At 43.5% G+C, this 21,734-nt stretch overlaps 2 protein-coding genes across 2 annotated transcripts in view; both read left to right on the forward strand.

Annotated features, from left to right (window-relative positions):
• LOC121395241 overlaps positions 1 to 21,111 on the forward strand; it is an 88,898-nt gene extending 67,787 nt beyond the window's left edge. Inside the window, exons 5-6 of the mRNA XM_041568275.1 lie at positions 19,102 to 20,440; positions 20,966 to 21,111. Of these exons, the coding sequence (XP_041424209.1) occupies positions 19,102 to 20,440; positions 20,966 to 21,111 (1,485 nt within the window). The remainder of the gene's footprint in view (positions 1 to 19,101; positions 20,441 to 20,965) is intronic.
• LOC121395196 (zinc finger protein OZF-like) overlaps positions 1 to 21,734 on the forward strand; it is a 461,594-nt gene that overhangs the window by 106,256 nt on the left and 333,604 nt on the right.

Consider the following 21,734-nt stretch of genomic DNA (forward strand, 5'->3'; position numbering starts at 1 on the left):
GATCGACAACTTACTCATATTGTACCTTTTACCTTTCACATAAACTGATTTTTCTCCAAGGGAAAGGTAATTCCAGTATTAGGGAAAGTACAACCTGTTTCTGCCTTGTATCTCTATTTGTGTGTAGCACACCCGTGAGTGTACTTTTGCTGTGTATTGAGGCTGTGTGTGACCAGGCTAACACTGCTACTAGTGTGCCCCCGACCCCCAGTGTACCCGGGCAACTCCCTGCAACTCCCAGTACCTGGTGTGGATAAATGCAGCAGTAGATTCAGCCAGACAAGTCCTTTGCAGTAAATTATAACTGCTTTATTAACAGAGAACAATGGCAAGGTCGTAGTTCACAAGCACTTTGATGTTCACAGTAATCATAGAGTAGCTTAAAACAGTAGTATTCCCTCCAGGGGGTACAAGGTGCAGCAGACGGCTAATATTCAATATATATCAGAGTTACAGCAACAATAGACTTGGGGAATAGTTACCACTCTCACTGGGCACTATCCCTCTGGTGAAACACTAAGGCTTGGGTTTCTCAGCCTGAGGTCTTGTATCTCACCTCACCCACTGTATTCAGCCTGGGGTCTTTGGGTCTTGGTATCCTATCTGGTCCTCAATTCACCCACTGTAGCCCCTGCTCTAGTGGTTCAAATACCACGGGGTCCTAACCCCACTACACCTCCTCGTTGGAGCCACATCTGCTCACTAGCTACCCTGTGCTGACTTTCACTCCTAGAGTGACTATTACTGCATTACTATCACTAACTCACACTTAACTAACTTCACCGGCAGACCTGGACCTGTAGTACCTTTCACTGAGGCAAAGTCCCAGGACAGACCCTGACCGCATGGTGCTAAACCCTTTTATATTGACAAACAGTGCAATGTAATGGACAATCTCCATGAACTAATGTGGACCCAGCAAGGGACATCGCTGCCTGAGTTACTAAAGGACCCTTAGGTGTCAGAATACTACAGGGAAACTGCCTTAGTAATTTAATACAAATCTCAGGGTCCCTACACGTGTATTTTTTGTCCCCTGAAAAAATTGTGGTTTCTTAAATTTACCAATTTACGGACTCGTAATGTGAATGGACTTACTGTTCTAATTGAACATTTTTTCGAATAATGTTTTTTTGAGCAACATTTTTTTGCAAGAACAAAATGTTTTTTGAGTAAAGTTTTTTTGCGTTTTTTTTTGCCTGTTGTTGGGCTGTTAAGGGCTGTTTGTATTAGCTTGTCACATCACCTGACGAAGGGGCCAGCCCCGGAAACGTTGTGCTTGTTTCACACAATAAACTCATAGGGGTCTAATCCCCTTTTGTATTCATGTCTGTGTGCCGGGTCCTCCATTGCTTCTCTCTCTCTATCTGCCAAGTACAGTCCAGTGACTTCTGGGATTTCTATCAAAGCCTCACCGAGAGCTGCTGAAAGAGACTTCTATGCACAATAATACACTGCACAACTGCTTGAGCCAAATGATAATGGTCTGGTTAAAATGTCATGGCAGCAGCCAATCTTAACATTTCTAATTGTTGGATATGCGCACACTTTATAGCTTGTAGCTTGTCATACATTGCAGAACCTCTCACACCTGAGAAGAATATATGTAAGATGCCTAAAGGGAATTTCACGCTTCACCAATACCACCCTTATCCCTATGGCTGTAGGTTTTTGTGGGGTGATTTAATAAAACTGTGGCCACAAGAGGAATTGCTAAGTCAGTACACAAATGTTGTGATGTCATCTGTATTAATATGTCCACTACTTCCTTCAGTCTGGGTATTTATAATTGTGGGTCTGCTTCACTTATGTTCAATGGATGGAACACCCAAAGGGGCAAATTCACTAAGCGCCGGAAGCCTAACGCTAGTGTCAATTCGCTAGCGTTGGTCATTTTCGTTACTTTGCAAATTTGAACGAACGCTGGCGTGAATTCACTAGTGTTACTTCGCACCCTTACGCCTGGCGAATTTTCGCTACGGACATAACTACACAAATTCACTAACTTGCGCAGTGTACTGAACGCTACCTTTTACGCCAGACTTCCTTCGCCACCTCAGACCAGGCAAAGCGCAATAGAGTAGATAGGGATTGCTTCAAAAAAAGTTCACTTTTTTTTTTTTAAGTTCCAAAAAACGCTGGCGTTTTTTCTATATTATGGGTGATAGGCTGAAAAAGATCGAAAACATTTTTGGGGCTTTCCCTCCTTCCCCCCTACATTTCCTGACTCATGGCAACTTACCTAGACAGTGGGCACATGTGTAGGGCAAAAAAAAAATTTTATTTGATGTTTTGAAGGTTTCCCAGGCATTTGTAGTGCTGATACGTATTCCTCCATTGAAATTTGAATTTGGCGCCGTATGCAAATTAACCATCGCTAGCGTAACTTCGCTTCGCTTAGCGAATCAACACTAGCGCAACTTTGCAACCTTACGCTACCCCTGAGCGCAACTTCGGATTTTAGTGAATTTGCGGAGCGCTGGCGAAAATACGCCTGGCGAAGTGCGGCAAAGTTACACCTGGCGCAACTACAAATCTTAGTGAATTTGCCCCAAAGAGGCAAGAACCCCTACCATCATGCCAATTACAGCCAGTCTGCCTCTACATGTTTTCTTTCTTCCAATATTGAAAATTGGTTATAAAGATATTTCAGACCATGCACCTTCTACTGAACTATCTAGTCTCAGAGTTATCCCCAAGAAAGATAAAGACTTATATCTCCCATTCTCATATTGGCCAAGGTGTGGGAGTGGTGCAGCCCTTGTAAAGTCTTGGATGTGAGCATGTGAGAAGGTAATGATGGAAGTGTTGAGGAGCAGGTCAGTAGAGGAGAGTAGAAAGCGGTGTAGGGATGTAGGGAGGGGCAGAGTTATAAAGTGCTTTGAATGTCATGGTTATTAGTTTGAATTTTATTCTACTAGAGAAACTGGTCTCCTCCCCACCACTACTAGAGAAACTGATCTCCTCCCCACCACTACTAGAGAAACTGATCTCCTCCCACTACTACTAGAGAAACTGTTCTCCTCCCCACCACTACTAGAGAAACTGTTCTCCTCCCCACCACTACTAGAGAAACTGGTCTCCTCCCCACCACTACTAGAGAAACTGCTCTCCTCCTCACCACTACTAGAGAAACTGCTCTCCTCCCACTACTACTAGAGAAACTGATCTCCTCCCCACCACTACTAGAGAAACTGCTCTCCTCCCCACCACTACTAGAGAAACTGCTCTCCTCCCCACCACTACTAGAGAAACTGCTCTCCTCCCACCACTACTAGAGAAACTGCTCTCCTCCCACCACTACTAGAGAAACTGCTCTCCTCCCACCACTACTAGAGAAACTGCTCTCCTCCCCACCACTACTAGAGAAACTGATCTCCTCCCCACCACTACTAGAGAAACTGGTCTCCTCCCCACCACTACTAGAAAAGGCTGCTATTGACCCCACCACCTTCTAGAGAGGCCACTCTCCTCCCCACCACTACTAGAGAAACTGATCTCCCACCACTACTAGAGAAACTGCTCTCCTCCCCCCACTACTAGAGAAACTGCTCTCCTCCCACCACTACTAGAGAAACTGCTCTCCTCCCACCACTACTAGAGAAACTGATCTCCTCCCCCCACTACTAGAGAAACTGCTCTCCTCCCCCCACTACTAGAGAAACTGCTCTCCTCCCACCACTACTAGAGAAACTGCTCTCCTCCCACCACTACTAGAGAAACTGCTCTCCTCCCCACCACTACTAGAGAAACTGATCTCCTCCCACCACTACTAGAGAAACTGATCTCCTCCCCCCACTACTAGAGAAACTGCTCTCCTCCCCCCACTACTAGAGAAACTGCTCTCCTCCCACCACTACTAGAGAAACTGCTCTCCTCCCACCACTACTAGAGAAACTGCTCTCCTCCCACCACTACTAGAGAAACTGCTCTCCTCCCACCACTACTAGAGAAACTGCTCTCCTCCCACCACTACTAGAGAAACTGATCTCCTCCCCACCACTACTAGAGAAACTGCTCTTCTCCCACCACTACTAGAGAAACTGCTCTCCTCCCACCACTACTAGAGAAACTGATCTCCTCCCCACCACTACTAGAGAAACTGCTCTCCTCCCCACCACTACTAGAGAAACTGATCTCCTTCCCACCACTACTAGAGAAACTGCTCTCCTCCCCACCACTACTAGAGAAACTGCTCTCCTCCCCACCACTACTAGAGAGGTTGCTATTGTCCCCGCCACCTTCTAGAGAGGCCACTCTCCTCCCCACCACTACTAGAGAAACTGAGCTCCTCTCACCACTACTAGAGAAACTGCTCTCCTCCCCACCACTACTAGAGAAACTGCTCTCCTCCCACCACTACTAGAGAAACTGCTCTCCTCCTCACCACTACTAGAGAAACTGCTCTCCTCCCACCACTACTAGAGAAACTGATCTCCTCCCCACCACTACTAGAGAAACTGCTCTCCTCCCCACCACTACTAGAGAAACTGATCTCCTTCCCACCACTACTAGAGAAACTGCTCTCCTCCCCACCACTACTAGAGAAACTGCTCTCCTCCCCACCACTACTAGAGAAACTGCTCTCCTCCCCACCACTACTAGAGAAACTGCTCTCCTCCCCACAACTACTAGAGAAACTGATCTCCTTCCCACCACTACTAGAGAAACTGCTCTCCTCCCCACCACTACTAGAGAAACTGCTCTCCTCCCCACCACTACTAGAGAGGCTGCTATTGTCCCCACCACCTTCTAGAGAGGCCACTCTCCTCCCCACCACTACTAGAGAAACTGAGCTCCTCTCACCACTACTAGAGAAACTGCTCTCCTCCTCACCACTACTCGAGAGGCTGCTGTCCTCCCCACCACTACTAGAGTAACTGCTCTCCTCCCCACCACTACTAGAGAAACTGCTCTCCTCCCCACCACTACTAGAGAAACTGATCTCCTCCCACCACTACTAGAGAAACTGATCTCCTCCTCACCACTACTAGAGAAACTGCTCTCCTCCCACCACTACTAGAGAAACTGCTCTCCTCCTCACCACTAATAGAGAAACTGATCTCCCACCACTACTAGAGAAACTGATCTCCTCCCCACCACTACTAGAGAAACTGCTCTCCTCTCACCACTACTAGAGAAACTGATCTCCTCCCCCCACTACTAGAGAAACTGCTCTCCTCCCCACCACTACTAGAGAAACTGATCTCCTCTCACCACTACTAGAGAAACTGATCTCCTCCTCACCACTACTAGAGAAACTGATCTCCTCCTCACCACTACTAGAGAAACTGCTCTCCTCCCCACCACTACTAGAGAAACTGCTCTCCTCCCACCACTACTAGAGAAACTGCTCTCCTCCCACCACTACTAGAGAAACTGCTCTCCTCCCACCACTACTAGAGAAACTGCTCTCCTCCCCACCACTACTAGAGAAACTGCTCTCCTCCCCACCACTACTAGAGAAACTGATCTCCTCCCACCACTACTAGAGAAACTGATCTCCTCCCCACCACTACTAGAGAAACTGCTCTCCTCTCACCACTACTAGAGAAACTGATCTCCTCCCCACCACTACTAGAGAAACTGCTCTCCTCCCACCACTACTAGAGAAACTGCTCTCCTCCCACCACTACTAGAGAAACTGCTCTCCTCCCACCACTACTAGAGAAACTGCTCTCCTCCCACCACTACTAGAGAAACTGCTCTCCTCCCCACCACTACTAGAGAAACTGCTCTCCTCCCCACCACTACTAGAGAAACTGATCTCCTCCTCACCACTACTCGAGAGGCTGCTGTTCTCCCACCACTACTAGAGAAACTGAGGGAGGGGCGGCAGCTCAGAATTGCCACTGCCTATGTGTGTGAGATGGAACCAGTCTGGGGTTTGTTTAAAAAACAATGGGCTGCTGAAAATGCAGTAAAACCTGTCTGTTTATCTGGAGAGGTGGAAAAATCTGTGGGTGAAAGTTAGTGGAACAAGGAAACTTCAAGTTGTAGTGAACACACATCATAATTTACCTGTGATTTTTCTCCCACCCCCTCTTAGGGGCACATTTACTAAAGGGTGAAGTGAAAATTCACCAGAAATTCCAAGACTTCATCAATTTACTAACAGGCAAAGAGGACAATTCTCTAGTGAAAGAGACAGTCGTTCGTGTAGCTTTGCTCCCCATCACCTGCTGAATTTTTGATCGTTACTCCCCAAAAAAAGTGAGAATTTTACAGAATGTTTCTCCTTTCACCAGAGTTTCCTTCTCCACCTTAGACCCGGCGAAGTTATAATAATTATAATAAAAAAACTGCAATTTTTTCATATTTTAAAGGGGTATTGTCAACTAATTCAAAAATTACAAACTATTAAAGGTGTTTGTGGTAACATTTTTTTTTAGGGGCATGTCACATTTGTTTTAGGGTGGGCTCATGTCTAGGACATTAGAGGATCTTTATACTTAATTCTCCAAGGCATGCTGACAAGTTAAAAAATAGAGTTTATTACATCAAAGTATTAAAATACATTAGAAAAATAACCCCTTATAGCGCCTAACGCGTTTCATGCTTACCTAGCACTTAGTTATAGGCAAAATCCAACTAGTCTCTTTTCTTTTACTCCTTAAATACCAGCTCTCATAGTCCCTCCCCTCAATAAAACCATTTTTATTGAGTTTTATTGAGGGGAGGGACTATGGGGCAAATTCACTAAGATGCGAAGTTGCGCCAGGCGCAACTTCGCCGCACTTCGTCAGGCGTAGTTTCGCCAGCGCTTCGCAAATTCACTAAAATCCGAAGTTGCGCACAGGGGTAGTGTAAGGTTGCGAAGTTGTGCTAGCGTTGTTTCGCTATATAAAGCGAAGTTTCGCTAGCGAAGGCTAATTTGCATATGGCGCCAAATTCAAATTTCAATGGAGGAACACGTATCTGCACTACAAATGGCTAGAAAAGCTTCAAATCTGCAAATAAAAATGTTATTTTGCCCTACACATGTGCCCACTGTCTAGGTAAGTTGCCATGAGTCAGGAAATGTAGGGGGGAGGAAGGGGAGCCCCAAAAATTTTTCGATCTTTTTCAGCCTATCAGCCATCATGTAGAAAACACGCCAGCGTTTTTTGGGACTTAGAAAAAATTTTGACTTTTTTTTTTTAAACAATCCCTATCTACTCTATTGCGCTTCGCCAGGTCTGAGGTGGCGAAGGAAGTCTAGCGTAAAAGGTAGCGTTCAGTACACTGCGCGCGTTAGTGAATTTGCGTAGTTACGTCGCTAACGAAAATTCGCCTGGCGTAAGGATGCGAAGTAACACTAGCGAAACTACGCCAGCGTTCGTTAGTGAATTTGCGCAGTAGCGAAAATGCCAAACGCTAGCGAATTAACGCTAGCGTTCGGCGCTTCACGCCTTAGTGAATTTGCCCCTATGAGAACTAGTATTTAAGAGAATCACATGATCACAGTGATGTCACTTCTAAACATTTTATCTAATTGGACATCACGTCTCCTCCCTGATGATTCTCTTCTTTATTATTGGTCTGGAGCAACTTTATCTCCCAGGCAACGCACTTCTATTCCTTTATATTATAAGCCCACAATTCACATATTTCTCTATATATACAGCTACGTAGTTCATCTTTACCAACCATTGATTACTAAATGCACAAACATTACAAAGTGCTGGCTCAGAAGTGCACAAGAATTACACACACTGGAAGTACCAATTTGTATGTACAGTTCAACAACAACAACATACTGTATGTGTAACAGACGTATCATTTAAAGTGTAATAACAAATGCACAAGTGACAATAAATCACTAGTAACATAATGCATAAAAGTTACACACACACATCTCAAGATACTTGTGTGTAGTTCAACAAGAGCATCTTGTATACTAATATACATCAAAAGTGCAAGTGCAGTGTCTATATTTTATTATATGTATAAAGGAGTAATGAGAGAAGCAACAAGTGCCAATAATTATTCATTAATCCTTAATATACATTTATATTAAATGACTTCAGTGTTCATATGACAAATACCAGAGAAGCACTGGAAAGACATAAATCAAAATAGTAAAATATCATATATATATATATATAGTGAATAAAGTACCCCCTCTTGCAAAATATAAGGATATTATAAGTTACTGAGGAGTTTCATGACCATATAAAAGTACGAGGCCGAAGGGCAACTGGGGGTACGTTATTTATTATAATACAGTGAGTCATGTGACAGAAATGACATCAGAACTCACAGTTTATAACTGATGACATCACTACTCACAGTTTATAACTGATGACATCACTACTCACCGTTTATAACTGATGACATCAGAACTCACTGTTTATAACTGATGACATCAGAACTCACTGTTTATAACTGATGACATCACTAGTCACTGTTTATAAGGATATCATTTACAAGATATTCATGGCTTTTGTGTATTATATATAGTGAGCTTCTGGTAGCGAAACCCAAGGCCCCGGCACAGATTTTAGCAAATAAATGGAGACTGAGCACCTTGAAGAGTCTAAATTGCCGCTTTGTTGCCTTTTATTTCAAACAAACACAATTCTTCAGCCCACTGGTTTCATATGGGGGAAATCACATAACGTAAACAGTCGCACTTCACACCCTCACTGGTGTTCTCTTTACTCACAGTTAGGGTTGCCACCTTTTAATATAATAATCTATACCGGCAGGTGGAGGGGGCGGTGTTAAAAGGGCAGGGCCGTGACAATAAAGGGGGCGGGACTGTGACACGCTATTGGCTGGCCGGGTCGTGACGTCAAAGGGGGCGGAGCCATACACATGAATTTGCCAAGAAGCCCAGGAAAAAAGGTAATTTTGGAGCAGGCAGGGGGCAGGCCACGGGCTTTTTTTAGGTGTATTACAAATTTACTGGCAGCTACATTGTACATTTGTAATTACGGCCCCAGCTGGTGTTTTAAAATACCGGCCTGGTGGCAACACTACTCACAGTTGAGTTTTAGCCCTCACTGGCTTTAAACAGACCACAATTCCCAGAATCCTCTCTGGGCACACTTGAGACACGTGTTTCCTGGGAGTGGTTTCTCTGCTCCTCTCCCAGACCTTTGGAGCTCTCTCCAACTCAGGGGAATCCCCCTCTGGTTCCCTAATGTTCACCAGCACTCCTTCTGTGGCCCCTCACCCTCCTCCACTCCAGGAGGTCTCTATGGGGAAACAGCAGCACTGAGGTGTTGCTCTACACCTTCTTTTAACTATCCTTAATTAACTAATTACTTACCTAGTTTAGCCAGCTGCAAAACCTTCCATAGAGCAAGGAATGGAAGCCCACCCTGTTCTCTTCCATCCACTCCAGGGACCCCTAATCCAGCTTTTACTGAGCCGGTTCACACATTAGACAGCTTTACTTGCTGCAGTAATACAGTTTTCCCTGCAGTTTTGATTTCAGCAGCCTAATGCTGGTGAAATACACACAATATAGTGCCCTTTAGACACCCGTATCTTATAATATATATATATATAGTAGGATCTATGGGGAATATACGTGTAACTATTTTATCAATTCTAACAGCTGTATTTAATACAGGGGTTCCCAAAAGGTAGATGGGGATGTACCAGTAGATCTTTAGTTGGTGATCAGTAGATCTCAAGAAACTGTCAACAAACAACTTGTCTATATCCCCCTCCTGTTTTATTCTTTTCATTCAGTTAATTATTCTGTTATGGTTATGTAACACCTATTTGGGCTGCATAGCACACAAATAGTTAAACGGTCCAGCTAGCAGTAGAAGCATGGGTTACACGCGACTTCACACAACAGGGTCAGGGCCTTCGCCATGTGGAAGTGTTCCCTCTATGGTGTAGTGCAACTACATCCCCCAGGCTACTGTGCACACAACAAAAGATGGGCGCCAGGAGGTTCTTGCAGTAAAACAGAAAACGGTTTATTTAACTATGCCAAAAAGGGCAAATGAGCACAGGTTTCAGTAGTCACGCAGGAGTTGAGGAAAACAGCATATTGAGAGTTCACACAGAACAAGACAGGCTCACACAGAGATACACAGGCAAATGCAGTACAACCTTTCCCTCCTGGAAGTTGTCAGGAAGCAGCTTGTACCCTACAGTCCCTCCTCACTGAGGTCCCTGACTGGAGGCAACACACAGAGCCTCTGGGAAGCTCCTCCCTTACTGCAAATCCTTGTTGGAGCTTCAGCTGCTCTTTCTCTCTCACCTCTCTGCCTTTCTCTCCTAGAGAGACTATGACAAGTCTGCCCTAGTGTAACTATTCCTCATTCACGGGGTTACCTGCTCCCCGACTTGGACACATGACTTCTTCTGGGCCTATTGCACTCAGTCCCCTGAGCACATCCAGCTGGAATCACATCCAGAGGCAAAAGAGGAAGAGGCCACTCCCTGCACACACTATATAGGAGTGAGTCAGAGCAGTGTCATCAAATCTCTCAGCCTATCACTGTAAAGGTTATTCTGTAACAGGGATTCTACCCAATAACCCAAGGAAATGGTGAAAAGATTAACTCTATAGGGCCTGTATCCCTATAGGGCCCTACATTCACCCGGGGGAAAAAACCCCATTTCTCCTGACAATGGTTTAACAATCCCCAACATTTCAACTTACAGTACCATCACATCCACTTCTGGTATCCTCTCCTAAGGCATACCTGGTAACAATGGTCACTGTAAAGGAAACACAGCATGCACAATACTGTATCAAACATTTTCAATTGCATAATAAACATTGCAGTTGGTCAACTTTATTACACATCTGCAAAAATACTTCTCCCCCTCCCAAGGGTCCACACAGGCCAGTCCTTGGGTGCAGAAACACTACTCAGCAAGTAGGTGAAGGCAGAAGAAATGGTGGTGGAGATCAATAGTCTTTTGTTAGAACCCACTTAGTCCAGCAGTCCTTCCAGCCACAAAAAAACAAGCAAGCAGCACTCTAGGCATCTCACTCTGCAGGAGTCCATAAAAGAGCTGTAGCAAACACAGAAGAATCCATCCTCCAGGTTCTCCTCTTCCAGATCCATGATCCAGGATCACACATGAGCAGGAAATGGCTCCATCCGGGACATCCATCTTCCTCCCATCCAAGTGACATCCGCAGGCCTTCGTGAAATTCGGGGCGAACCTCCAAGCCCGAACCCACGGCCAAATACTTTAAAGGAAATTCGTACGATTCGAAGAATTCGTACGTTCCGTTTATCCACTTCGAAAAATTCGTACGATCCATTCGTACGCTCCGACAAATTCGTACGATTCGAACAAAACAATGCACAGCCTGGTTTTAGGGAATCGAGCCCCACGTTGGGCAGCCAAATGTAACACCTATTTGGGCTGCATAGCACACAAATAGTTAAACGGTCCAGCTAGCAGTAGAAGCATGGGTTACACGCGACTTCACACAACAGGGTCAGGGCCTTCGCCATGTGGAAGTGTTCCCTCTATGGTGTAGTGCAACTACATCCCCCAGGCTACTGTGCACACAACAAAAGATGGGCGCCAGGAGGTTCTTGCAGTAAAACAGAAAACGGTTTATTTAACTATGCCAAAAAGGGCAAATGACCACAGGTTTCAGTAGTCACGCAGGAGTTGAGGAAAACAGCATATTGAGAGTTCACACAGATCAAAGGCAGGCTCACACAGAGATACACAGGCAAATGCAGTACAACCTTTCCCTCCTGGAAGTTGTCAGGAAGCAGCTTGTACCCTACAGTCCCTCTTCACTGAGGTCCCTGACTGGAGGCAACACACAGAGCCTCTGGGAAGCTCCTCCCTTACTGCAAATCCTTGTTGGAGCTCAGCTGCTCTTTCTCTCTCACCTCTCTGCCTTTCTCTCCTAGAGAGACTATGACAAGTCTGCCCTAGTATATCTGTTCCTCATTCACGGGGTTTCCTGGTCCCCGACTTGGACACATGCCTTCTTCTGGGCCTATTGCACTCAGTCCCCCTGAGCACATCCAGCTGGAATCACATCCAGAGGCAAAAGAGGAAGAGGCCACTCCCTGCACACACTATATAGGAGTGAGTCAGAGCAGTGTCATCACATCTCTCAGCCTATCACTGTAAAGGTTATTCTGTAACAGGGATTCTACCCAATAACCCAAAGAAATGGTGAAAAGATTAACTCTATAGGGCCTGTATCCCTATAGGGCCCTACAGTTACATAAGAAATAGTTGTTTGTTAAATAGAACAATATGTTTTTTTTCATGAATCAAGATAATATATTTTCCATGGAACAGAATGGTAACAATTCTTTTATGGATGTAGATCATAATGGGACAATATCACTAAAAGTAGATCCCACTTTAGTAAAGTTTGGGCACTGCTGCTTTAAGGGACAAACACATGGATCAACTCACGCATCAGTTAGAGGGTCGCTGACCCCCCTCCCACAGCTGCTTCACAAACACACAAGAAGATGAAAACTTCAATATTAGAATAACAGTCACAAATATAAAATAGAAAGTCACTGGAAAAACTCTTTATTTCTGGGGAATTGTCTGAAAGCAACTGAACTGAAACAAGTGTTGGAAGGTGAACGAGCTCTTTAAGCGCCAAAACCCAAATGTGAAACGTTGCCATCTAAACGCTGCAGAAATCACAGCGAGGGAGCGGCTTTGGCAAATGTAAAGCATTTTTCAATTCGAGTTTTTTTTTATTTTTTGACCGACTTTGGTCTCTCCAACATAAAGTTTCCCACATGGACATTTGATGTAAATCTCACTCTGACAATTGATATTTGTCCCACTCCTGATCCAGTCACTGGCAGTTCTGATAATATGTCAGTGCTGATAAGTGACAGTTACACAACAGCCACATTTGTACGTACCTTGTGTCCATCAGTCATGTCCCCTGCTGTCTAACTGACTGACTCGAATGTGTCCCAACCGGTCTCTCAGGTTCTTTTGTCTCTTATTCACCACGAGAGTTGGATGAGCCTCCCACATACATATATATACAGGCTGCTATAGAGGCCAGTGTGTAACAGACCTCACACTGTACACAACAGACACTAATGTAACTCTGCTGATATTTTACTTTCCTTTTTATTTGCATCTTTCTATCAAGTGTATGTTCCCCTCTGCTCTTCAACGGACACACGGTCTCTTCAGCTGGACGGCAGCCCCTTAATAAGTGACAGAGGAGGAAAGTGATTTGGGTTCAGGTGAGTCACTTTATAGAGACTTCTCCCAACTCCACCAGAACTTCTATCTCATGTACTTGTATCAATCTGTTTCCCAACTGTATTATTCATTATGTTCTATCTAGAAAGTCTTTCAAGTCCATCAGTATCAGCTATTGAATGTACCTGAGAGACGTCCTATTGTTCTCTAATAATCACTATTTCTTAATTCTGCTCTGATCTGTTCATCTCTGATTGTTGTATAAAATTACTTCTGCTTTATTGATGAAATACTTTATAATACACAAAAGCCATGAATATCTTGTAAATTATATCCTTATAAACAGTGAGTTCTGATGTCATTTCTGTCACATGACTCATTGAAATTTGTGTATTATAATAAATAAAGTACCCCCAGTTGTAAAATATGAGGATATTAGAAGTTACTGAGGAGTTCCATGACCTGTATAAAAACACTCGGGGGCAAATTCACTTAGCGCCGAACGCTAGCATTAATTCGCTAGTGTCTGGCATTTTCGTGTTACTTCGCACCCTTACACCAGGCGAATTTTCGCTAGCAATGTATCTACGCAAATTCACTAACTTGCGCAGTGTACTGAACGCTACCTTTTACGCCAGACTTCCTTCGCCACCTCAGACCAGGCGAAGCGCTATAGAGTAGATAGGGATTGTTTCAAAAAAAGTCAAAAAATTTTCTAAGTCCCAAAAAACGCTGGCGTGTTTTCTACATTATGGGTGATAGGCTGAAAAAGATCGAAAAATTTTTTGGGGCTCCCCTCCTTCCCCCCTACATTTCCTGACTCATGGCAACTTACCTAGACAGTGGGCACATGTGTAGGGCAAAATAACATTTTTATTTGATGATTTGAAGGTTTTCTAGGCATTTGTAGTGCTGATACGTATTCCTCCATTGAAATTTGAATTTGGCGCCGTATGCAAATTAGCCTTCGCTAGCGTAACTTCGTTTTACATAGCGAATCAGCGCTAGCGCAACTCCGCAACCTTACGCTACCCCTGAGCGCAACTTCGGATTTTAGTGAATTTGCGGAGCCCTGGCGAAACTACGCCTGGCGAAGTGCGGCGAAGTTGCGCCTGGTGAAAATACAAATGTTAGTGAATTTGCCCCTCGGCCTTCGGCCTCGTACTTTTATATGGTCATGAAACTCCTCAGTTACTTATAATATCCTTATATTTTACAAGAGGGGGTACTTTATTCACTATACTGTATAATCTCCCGGAGAGACTTTGGCTGTACTTATATAAATGATCCCTGAAGCAGGTGTATAGAATATAAGGTTGTATTTGACGCTCTCGGAGAAGATTCATTTATATTTTACTGTTGTCATTTGTGTCTTCCCAATGTTTCTCTGGTATTTGTTATATAAATATTGAAGTCAATGAATATCTATGTATTTTTAAGGATTACGGAGTATTAATTGGCACTTGCACCTTCTGTCATTAGCCCTTGATATAAAATAAAAGATATACTCTGCACTTGAACCTGTGATACTGTATATTAGTAGGTAAGATGCTCTTGTTGAACTGCACAAAGAAATCATGAGATGTGTCTGTAGCTGTTAAGCATTTTGGTACTAGTGATTTATTGTAGGGATGCACCAATTTCACTATTTGGCCGAACCCCCGAATCCTTAGCTAAAGATTAGGCCGAATACCGAACTGAATCAAAATCTAATTTGCATATACGTTAGCTCTTCCTCCAGACTTTCCTTCTCCAGCTCAGACCAGGAGAAGTACAATGGAGTACATACCTGTACATCTTCCTCAATCTTCTGTTTCTTACATCATATTTTTAGTGGAAAAAGTTCACAAAAAACACTGGGGTCTTTTCCTTTTTTCAGTGATAGGCTGCAAAATTACTTTTTTTTTTTTGGGTACATTTCCTAACATATGTCACATAAACTATACTGTGGGCTCATGTGTAGGGCAATATAACAACTCTATTGTCTTTATTAAGGTTCCCTGGACTTGTGTATACAGATTAGGCAGAATTGAACACTAGCGCATCTTTTGCTTTGATTGCCAAATTAACGCTAGCGAAAATTCACCAGCACAACTGGACACAACTTCACATTTTAGTAAATTAGCGCTGTCTGAGTGGATTTCCACCTCACAAAGTGTTGCGATGGATGCAAAGCCATCACTGGTGAATTTTCGCCACTTAGTAAATTTACCCCTTGGGGTCTAAGTTCCAGGCTCCCAGTAGCAGCGACTCCCACCTGAAGTGAAAGACAAAAGAGGAAGTCCCACCCTCTGCCCAGCACTAGACTGAAGTGTAACAGGAAGTGGTCATCAGCCTCTGAGCCAATCACATACTGTACACATAATGCTAATATTGGGGTGAAAGTATCTGGAGGTGACTTTTTTCTTGATGCCACAAATATGAGTTGAGGTGCATTGGGCAGGTGCAAAGTGATTGTTGTCCCATTTAGTGGTGGGTTTGAAGGTGGGGTTGATGTAAATGAGTAGCCTCATAGTGTTTCTATATCTGCTCCTCCTTGTGTTTTTCTTGCAGAATTATTCTGGTGCCCATGTTTAGATGTAGGAGATACTCACTGTAAGTAGAGTTGAACATTCTCATTTGGAGGCCTAGAGAGGGATTTCAGATTAAGGTTCAGATTACTTTTCTCTTTACATCATTGTAGTATGTGTCTTCCTATGAGTAGCTCTGGGCAACCCAACCAGTCACCCCCCCATGTGCACAACTATGAGGTTGGTGACAGAGGGAAGGAAGGGGAGTAAGACTGAGGGTGCGACTAGGAGTAGGCAGAAGACAGTTTTAGAAAGACCTGCCCAGTGCCCCCTATCATTGTACCCTAGCAGCTGCCTCTTCTGCCTGCCCCTAATTCTGGCCCTGGGCTAATGCAGACCTCCCAACTGTGCCATTTTTCACATGACAGTCCTGATTTTTACTGGTTGATTGTTACAGAAATGTCCCGACTTTTTCTTTGATCTCCTGCACTGAACACCAAGAAAAAGATACAAAGTTTCTAACTTAATTGGCTTTTGGCTAGGAGCCCAGAAAATGTGGCAGTTGCACTTAGATACTTTTATAACAATTTCAGTTAAGCGAAGAAACAATTGTAACAATTGAAGATAACAGGTCTCTTGGGAGAACTAAGACTCACAGATTAAAGGGCAATTCCGCTTCATTAGCAAAACTGTAATAACAAAAAACACCGAAATGTGTTCAGACTTTCATAACCTGACACATTTTGTAACATGAACATGGTAATTAGGGGGCGTGGCCACAAAAATTCCATCACACTCTCCGTGACAAATCTTTTTGTTCCTCTATCTATTTCCAAAATGTCAGGAGATATGGGCTAATGCCACCCTGACATGAATGTGGGCCATGAATCAGCCCGACACTGGCATCAGTCTTCTTCTTCTTCTTCTTCTTCTTCCTCCCACTGCACTGGGTCAGGTACTGGAGGAGTTTTTATTCCTATAATTTATATTCACTCATTTACCTGCACAGATCTATAAAAGCAACCCGGACGTGTGGATGTGGGTGAGCGTGGGCTAAGGGAGGGTGCGGTTTAGGGAAATCCCAACCCCCACATCACTTCTGTAAATCTCTGTTTCACTGTATCCGGGGGGCAGAGCTGGGCCAGACCCAACAGCCCCCCTCCATAACTGAGCGTACGTATGCGCAAACTGTTTTTATTGCGTGCATGCACGGGTTGGCGCTCGCGTTCATCCACATGCGCACATGCATTGAAGTGCCCATACACGAGAGGTGACCAACATGGGGTACGTGACAGAGCAGGTACATACCTGGTGCCCCCCAGCTTTGTGCCCCAGACACGTGACTACTCTGCCCCCACCTTGGCCCGACCCTGCCAGGAGACCAGACGTAGAGAGTTGCCACAAGAACCATTCCAGGGGGTATATATATATATATATATATATATATATATATAAGTGAAGTTAGAGATCATCACAGGCCTCTAGAGTAAAATTCCGCTACTCTCCATTCATTTCTATGGGATTTTTAAAAAGCGTATTTATCAATGGGTGAAAGTGAAAGTTCATCCATTGATAAATAGGCCTTTCATAATCCCATAGAAATGAATGGAGAGTGGGGGAATTTCACTCTAGAGGACTGTGGTGATCTCTAACTTCACTTATATATATATATATATATATATATATATATATATATATATATATGCATAGAATGGACCAGCACACCGTTTTCTTCAGTCAAACGTGTTTATTCAATACACACTGTGCATCCAACGTTTCGGCCCGCATCCGGGCCTTTATCAAGGATGTGTCTATATATATATATATATATATATATATATATAGACACATACAAGAGTCCTCTGCACTCAACCCATTATCAATATATTTAAGACAGAGACATTTTGTGCACACTGCTACTAAAAAATGCCTTACCCTTTAAACAAAACAGGGATTGTTTGTCCATATATTGCAATATATTTAAGCTGGCCAACTACGTCAAAGTCATCCCATATCTGGCCAGTCCTACGCTTAATTTTCATCTGATTCATTAAGAATTCTATTGCTTCATTATACATTTTACAAAGGGACTAAGTTTTACCTGCAACTTACTTGCTGCTTTCAAAGTAAAACTCCCAAACTTGGCTGCCCTTTTATTAGACACCAGTGGGATCACCTGACTATAGCTGGGAAGGGTGGGAGCTACAACATGGAGCTGGTCACTGCTCCTGTATAAACTATAACAAACAAGGGAAACTTGTGCTCACCACTATTTTTTAAAAACATTAGGCGGGGTGCAATGAGGCTGTGACCACAAAATACATATAGACACATACAAGAGTATGGACAAACAATCCCTGTTTTGTTTAAAGGGTAAGGCATTTTTCAGTAGCACAAAATGTCTCTGTCTTAAATATATTGATAATGGGTTGAGTGCAGAGGACTCTTGTATGTGTCTATATGTATTTTGTGGTCACAGTCTCATTGCACCCCCGCCTAATGTTTTTAAAAAATAGTGGTGAGCACAACTTTCCCTTGTTTGTTATATATATATATATATATATATATATAAAATCCCTCCAATGACGGCACTCCAGAATCAGTCACGCTTGAGTCAGTAGTTATCGATCATAAAGGTTTATTGAGGTGGACTAACGTTTCGATTCCACACAGGAATCTTCGTCAGGGTCCTGCGTGGAATCGAAACGTTAGTCCACTTCAATAAACCTTTATGATCGATAACTACTGACTCAAGCGTGACTGATTCTGGAGTGCCGTCATTGGAGGGATTTTGCATTGATTTACAGACTGGCACCCGGCCCTTGGATCGTTTATGGTTGTGCGTTCCTGCTCGTTCAGGTGTATATATATATATATATATATATATACCCCCTGGTATAAGTGAGTGTGATCCTGTTCTAAAGATGTGTATGTCAATAAAGGGTTAAATAAGTATCACTTGGTTACAGAGTAACATGAATGATATTGCTGTGTATCTACTATTACTACTATTGATCTATGTCTGTAATTCTGTCCCAGTTTATTTACTGTGTGTGTATTGTGACAGTAGGTATAAAGCTATAGTATCATTGCTGCTGCTGTTGTCCTGTTGTTGTGACCGCAGCCCTGTCGAGTTTTGCACCATCGTGGGGTGATACCAGGGTTCCACTTGTGCAGTTCTAATGTAACAGAATGACTTGTATTACTCAGTACTGTCACTTTAAATACAGTTCTATAGGTACAGTGCTGGGTATAACAGTAACACTCTCTATATGTAACAGTAATATTCTCTATATGTTTCATTTTGTTGTAGGTAAATGAGAACCTGAAGGAGGAGCCTGAGAAGGAGGAAGAGACAGAGTGTGAGGGAGAGATGGAGCCAGAGACTCAGATGCAGGAGGAGCTCAGTGGAGAAGAGAAGAGAGAAGATGAGATTTTCCATGTGATACAGACAGAGAGGGAAGAGTTGGTCCCAGAGACTCAGATGCAGGAGGAGGATGTTGTGTCTCATATAATCCACAAGGGGGAGACAGAGAGGGAAGAGTTGGAGCCAGAGACTCAGATGCAGGAGGAGGATGTTGTGTCTCATATAATCCACAAGGGGGAGACAGAGAGGGAAGAGTTGGAGCCAGAGACTCAGATGCAGGAGGAGGATGTTGTGTCTCATATAATCCACAAGGTGGAGACAGAGAGGGAAGAGTTGGTCCCAGAGACTCAGATGCAGGAGGAGGATGTTGTGTCTCATATAATCCACACGGGGGAGACAGAGAGGGAAGAGTTGGTCAGGCAGATCCCTGACATGGAGGAGATGTGTAACATGTGCGATACATTGTGTTCCTTACTGGCACAGGAATCACATGGAGCTGCACTGTGTGGGGCTGAGGGGGCACATAATGAGGGGGGCACAGATGGGATAATGGACCCTGGATTGGCTCATATTGTGCTGGGTATAAGGACACTGATCTATGGGCAGGAGGCTACAGACCTGTTACTGGATATAAACACGGCTCATAATCTTGTATCTGTATCAGGGGACAGGAAATCTGCTTCCTACTCACTAACAGAACTACATTACCCACAATCCCCAGAGAGATTTCAGCTTTATCCTCAGACTTTAAGCAGCAGGAGTTTCCCCTCAGGGCGACATTACTGGGAAGTGGAGGGCAGTGAATCAGGGAAGTGGGGGGTAGGGGTGGCCTATCCCAGTATAGAGAGGAGAGGGGATCAGTCCTGTATTGGGAATAATAACAAGTCCTGGTGTTTGTACAGATGGTATAATAACAGATATTCAGTGGGACATGACAGTAAATGGACAGATTTACCCCACCTCCCTTTCTGCAGGAGAATCCGGATCTCATTGGACTATGAGGCCGGACGTCTGTCCTTTTATGAGCTGAGTGAGCCAATCAGACACTTACACACCTTCACTGTCACATTCACTGAGCCCCTCCATGCTGCATTCTGGGTAGGGTGGGATTCCTGGGTGAGAATCATTAGAGAGAGAGAAAAAAGAGATGAAGTACTGACACTAGAGAGAGACAAACAGATAAGAGACAGGAAGGATCTGACCCCAGACATAGAGAAGTTCTACCTAAAGACTCAGATGCAGGAGGAGGATGTTGTGTCTCATATAATCCACAAGGTGGAGACAGAGAGGGAAGAGATAGAACAGTCAATACATGAAGTGTGTAATCTGTTTGATACATTAGTTGTCTCACTGGCACCAGAATCAGAAGGAATTGAGGGGGCACATAATGAGGGGGGCACAGATGGGATAATGGCCCCTGGATTGGCTCATACTGTGCTGGGTATAAGGACACGGATCTATGGGCAGGAGGCTACAGACCTGTTACTGGATATAAACACGGCTCATAATCTTGTATCTGTATCAGGGGACAGGAAATCTGCTTCCTACTCACTAACAGAACTACATTACCCACAATCCCCAGAGAGATTTCAGAAATATGCTCAGGCTTTAAGCAGCAGGAGTTTCCCCTCAGGGCGACATTACTGGGAAGTGGAGGTCAGTGAATCAGGGGTGTGGGAGGTAGGGGTGGCCTATCCCAGTATAGAGAGGGGAGGGAAACAGTCTGATATTGGGAATAATAACAAGTCCTGGGGTTTGTACAGATGGAATAATAATAACAGATATTCAGTAGGACATGACAGTAAATGTACAGATTTACCCCACCTCCCTTCCTGCAGGAGAATCAGGATCTCATTGGACTATGAGGCTGGACGTCTGTCCTTTTATGAGCTGAGTGAGCCAATCAGACACTTACACACCTTCACTGCCACATTCACTGAGCCCCTCCATGCTGCATTCTGGGTAGGGTGGGATACCTGGGTGAGAATCATTAGAGAGAGAGAAAAAAGAGATGAAGTACTGACACTAGAGAGAGACAAACAGATAAGAGACAGGAAGGATCTGACCCCAGACATAGAGAAGTTCTACCTAAAGACTCAGGTGCAGGAGTAGGATGTTGTGTCTCATATAATCCACAAGGTGGAGACAGAGAGGGAAGAGATAGAACGGTCGATACATGAAGTGTGTAATCTTTTTCTTTTTCAAATTCTTTTTATTAAGTTTCAATAAGTTTCAATAAAACATTGAATCATGTATGTATACAATCATGAAGTCTTTCACATTAAAAGAAGAACAGTTCAGAATATTAACATGAAAATTTTATCATGTGAACAAAAAAAAACAAAAAAACAAGCTAACATAACAAAAGAAAACAAATTGACCTGTAATTTACCAAAATTCAGTATGTAGTCAGGTAACATAGATGAATTTGCTTAAATTTTAGATAATAATATATAAATAATAATAATAATGGCACATTCATATACATATAAATATAAAAGAATATTAATTCTACCCAATTCATTCATTCGCAACATCTTGTCCCATCAGCTTAAGAATAAATTCTCTTTTAGCATTATCTAAAGATGAGATATATATGGACCATCTGTATTTTACTTTATTCCTCTGAGATAAATCATCCATCCGGAATCTGATTACCTCCTGCAAACATAAATTATGTAAGTAAGAAAGCACATCATTCACAGACGGAGGAGTATCCCTGATCCAGCACAAAA

Source organism: Xenopus laevis, chromosome 6S, assembly GCF_017654675.1.
Source record: "Xenopus laevis strain J_2021 chromosome 6S, Xenopus_laevis_v10.1, whole genome shotgun sequence".
Classification (NCBI taxonomy): Eukaryota; Metazoa; Chordata; class Amphibia; order Anura; family Pipidae; genus Xenopus; species Xenopus laevis.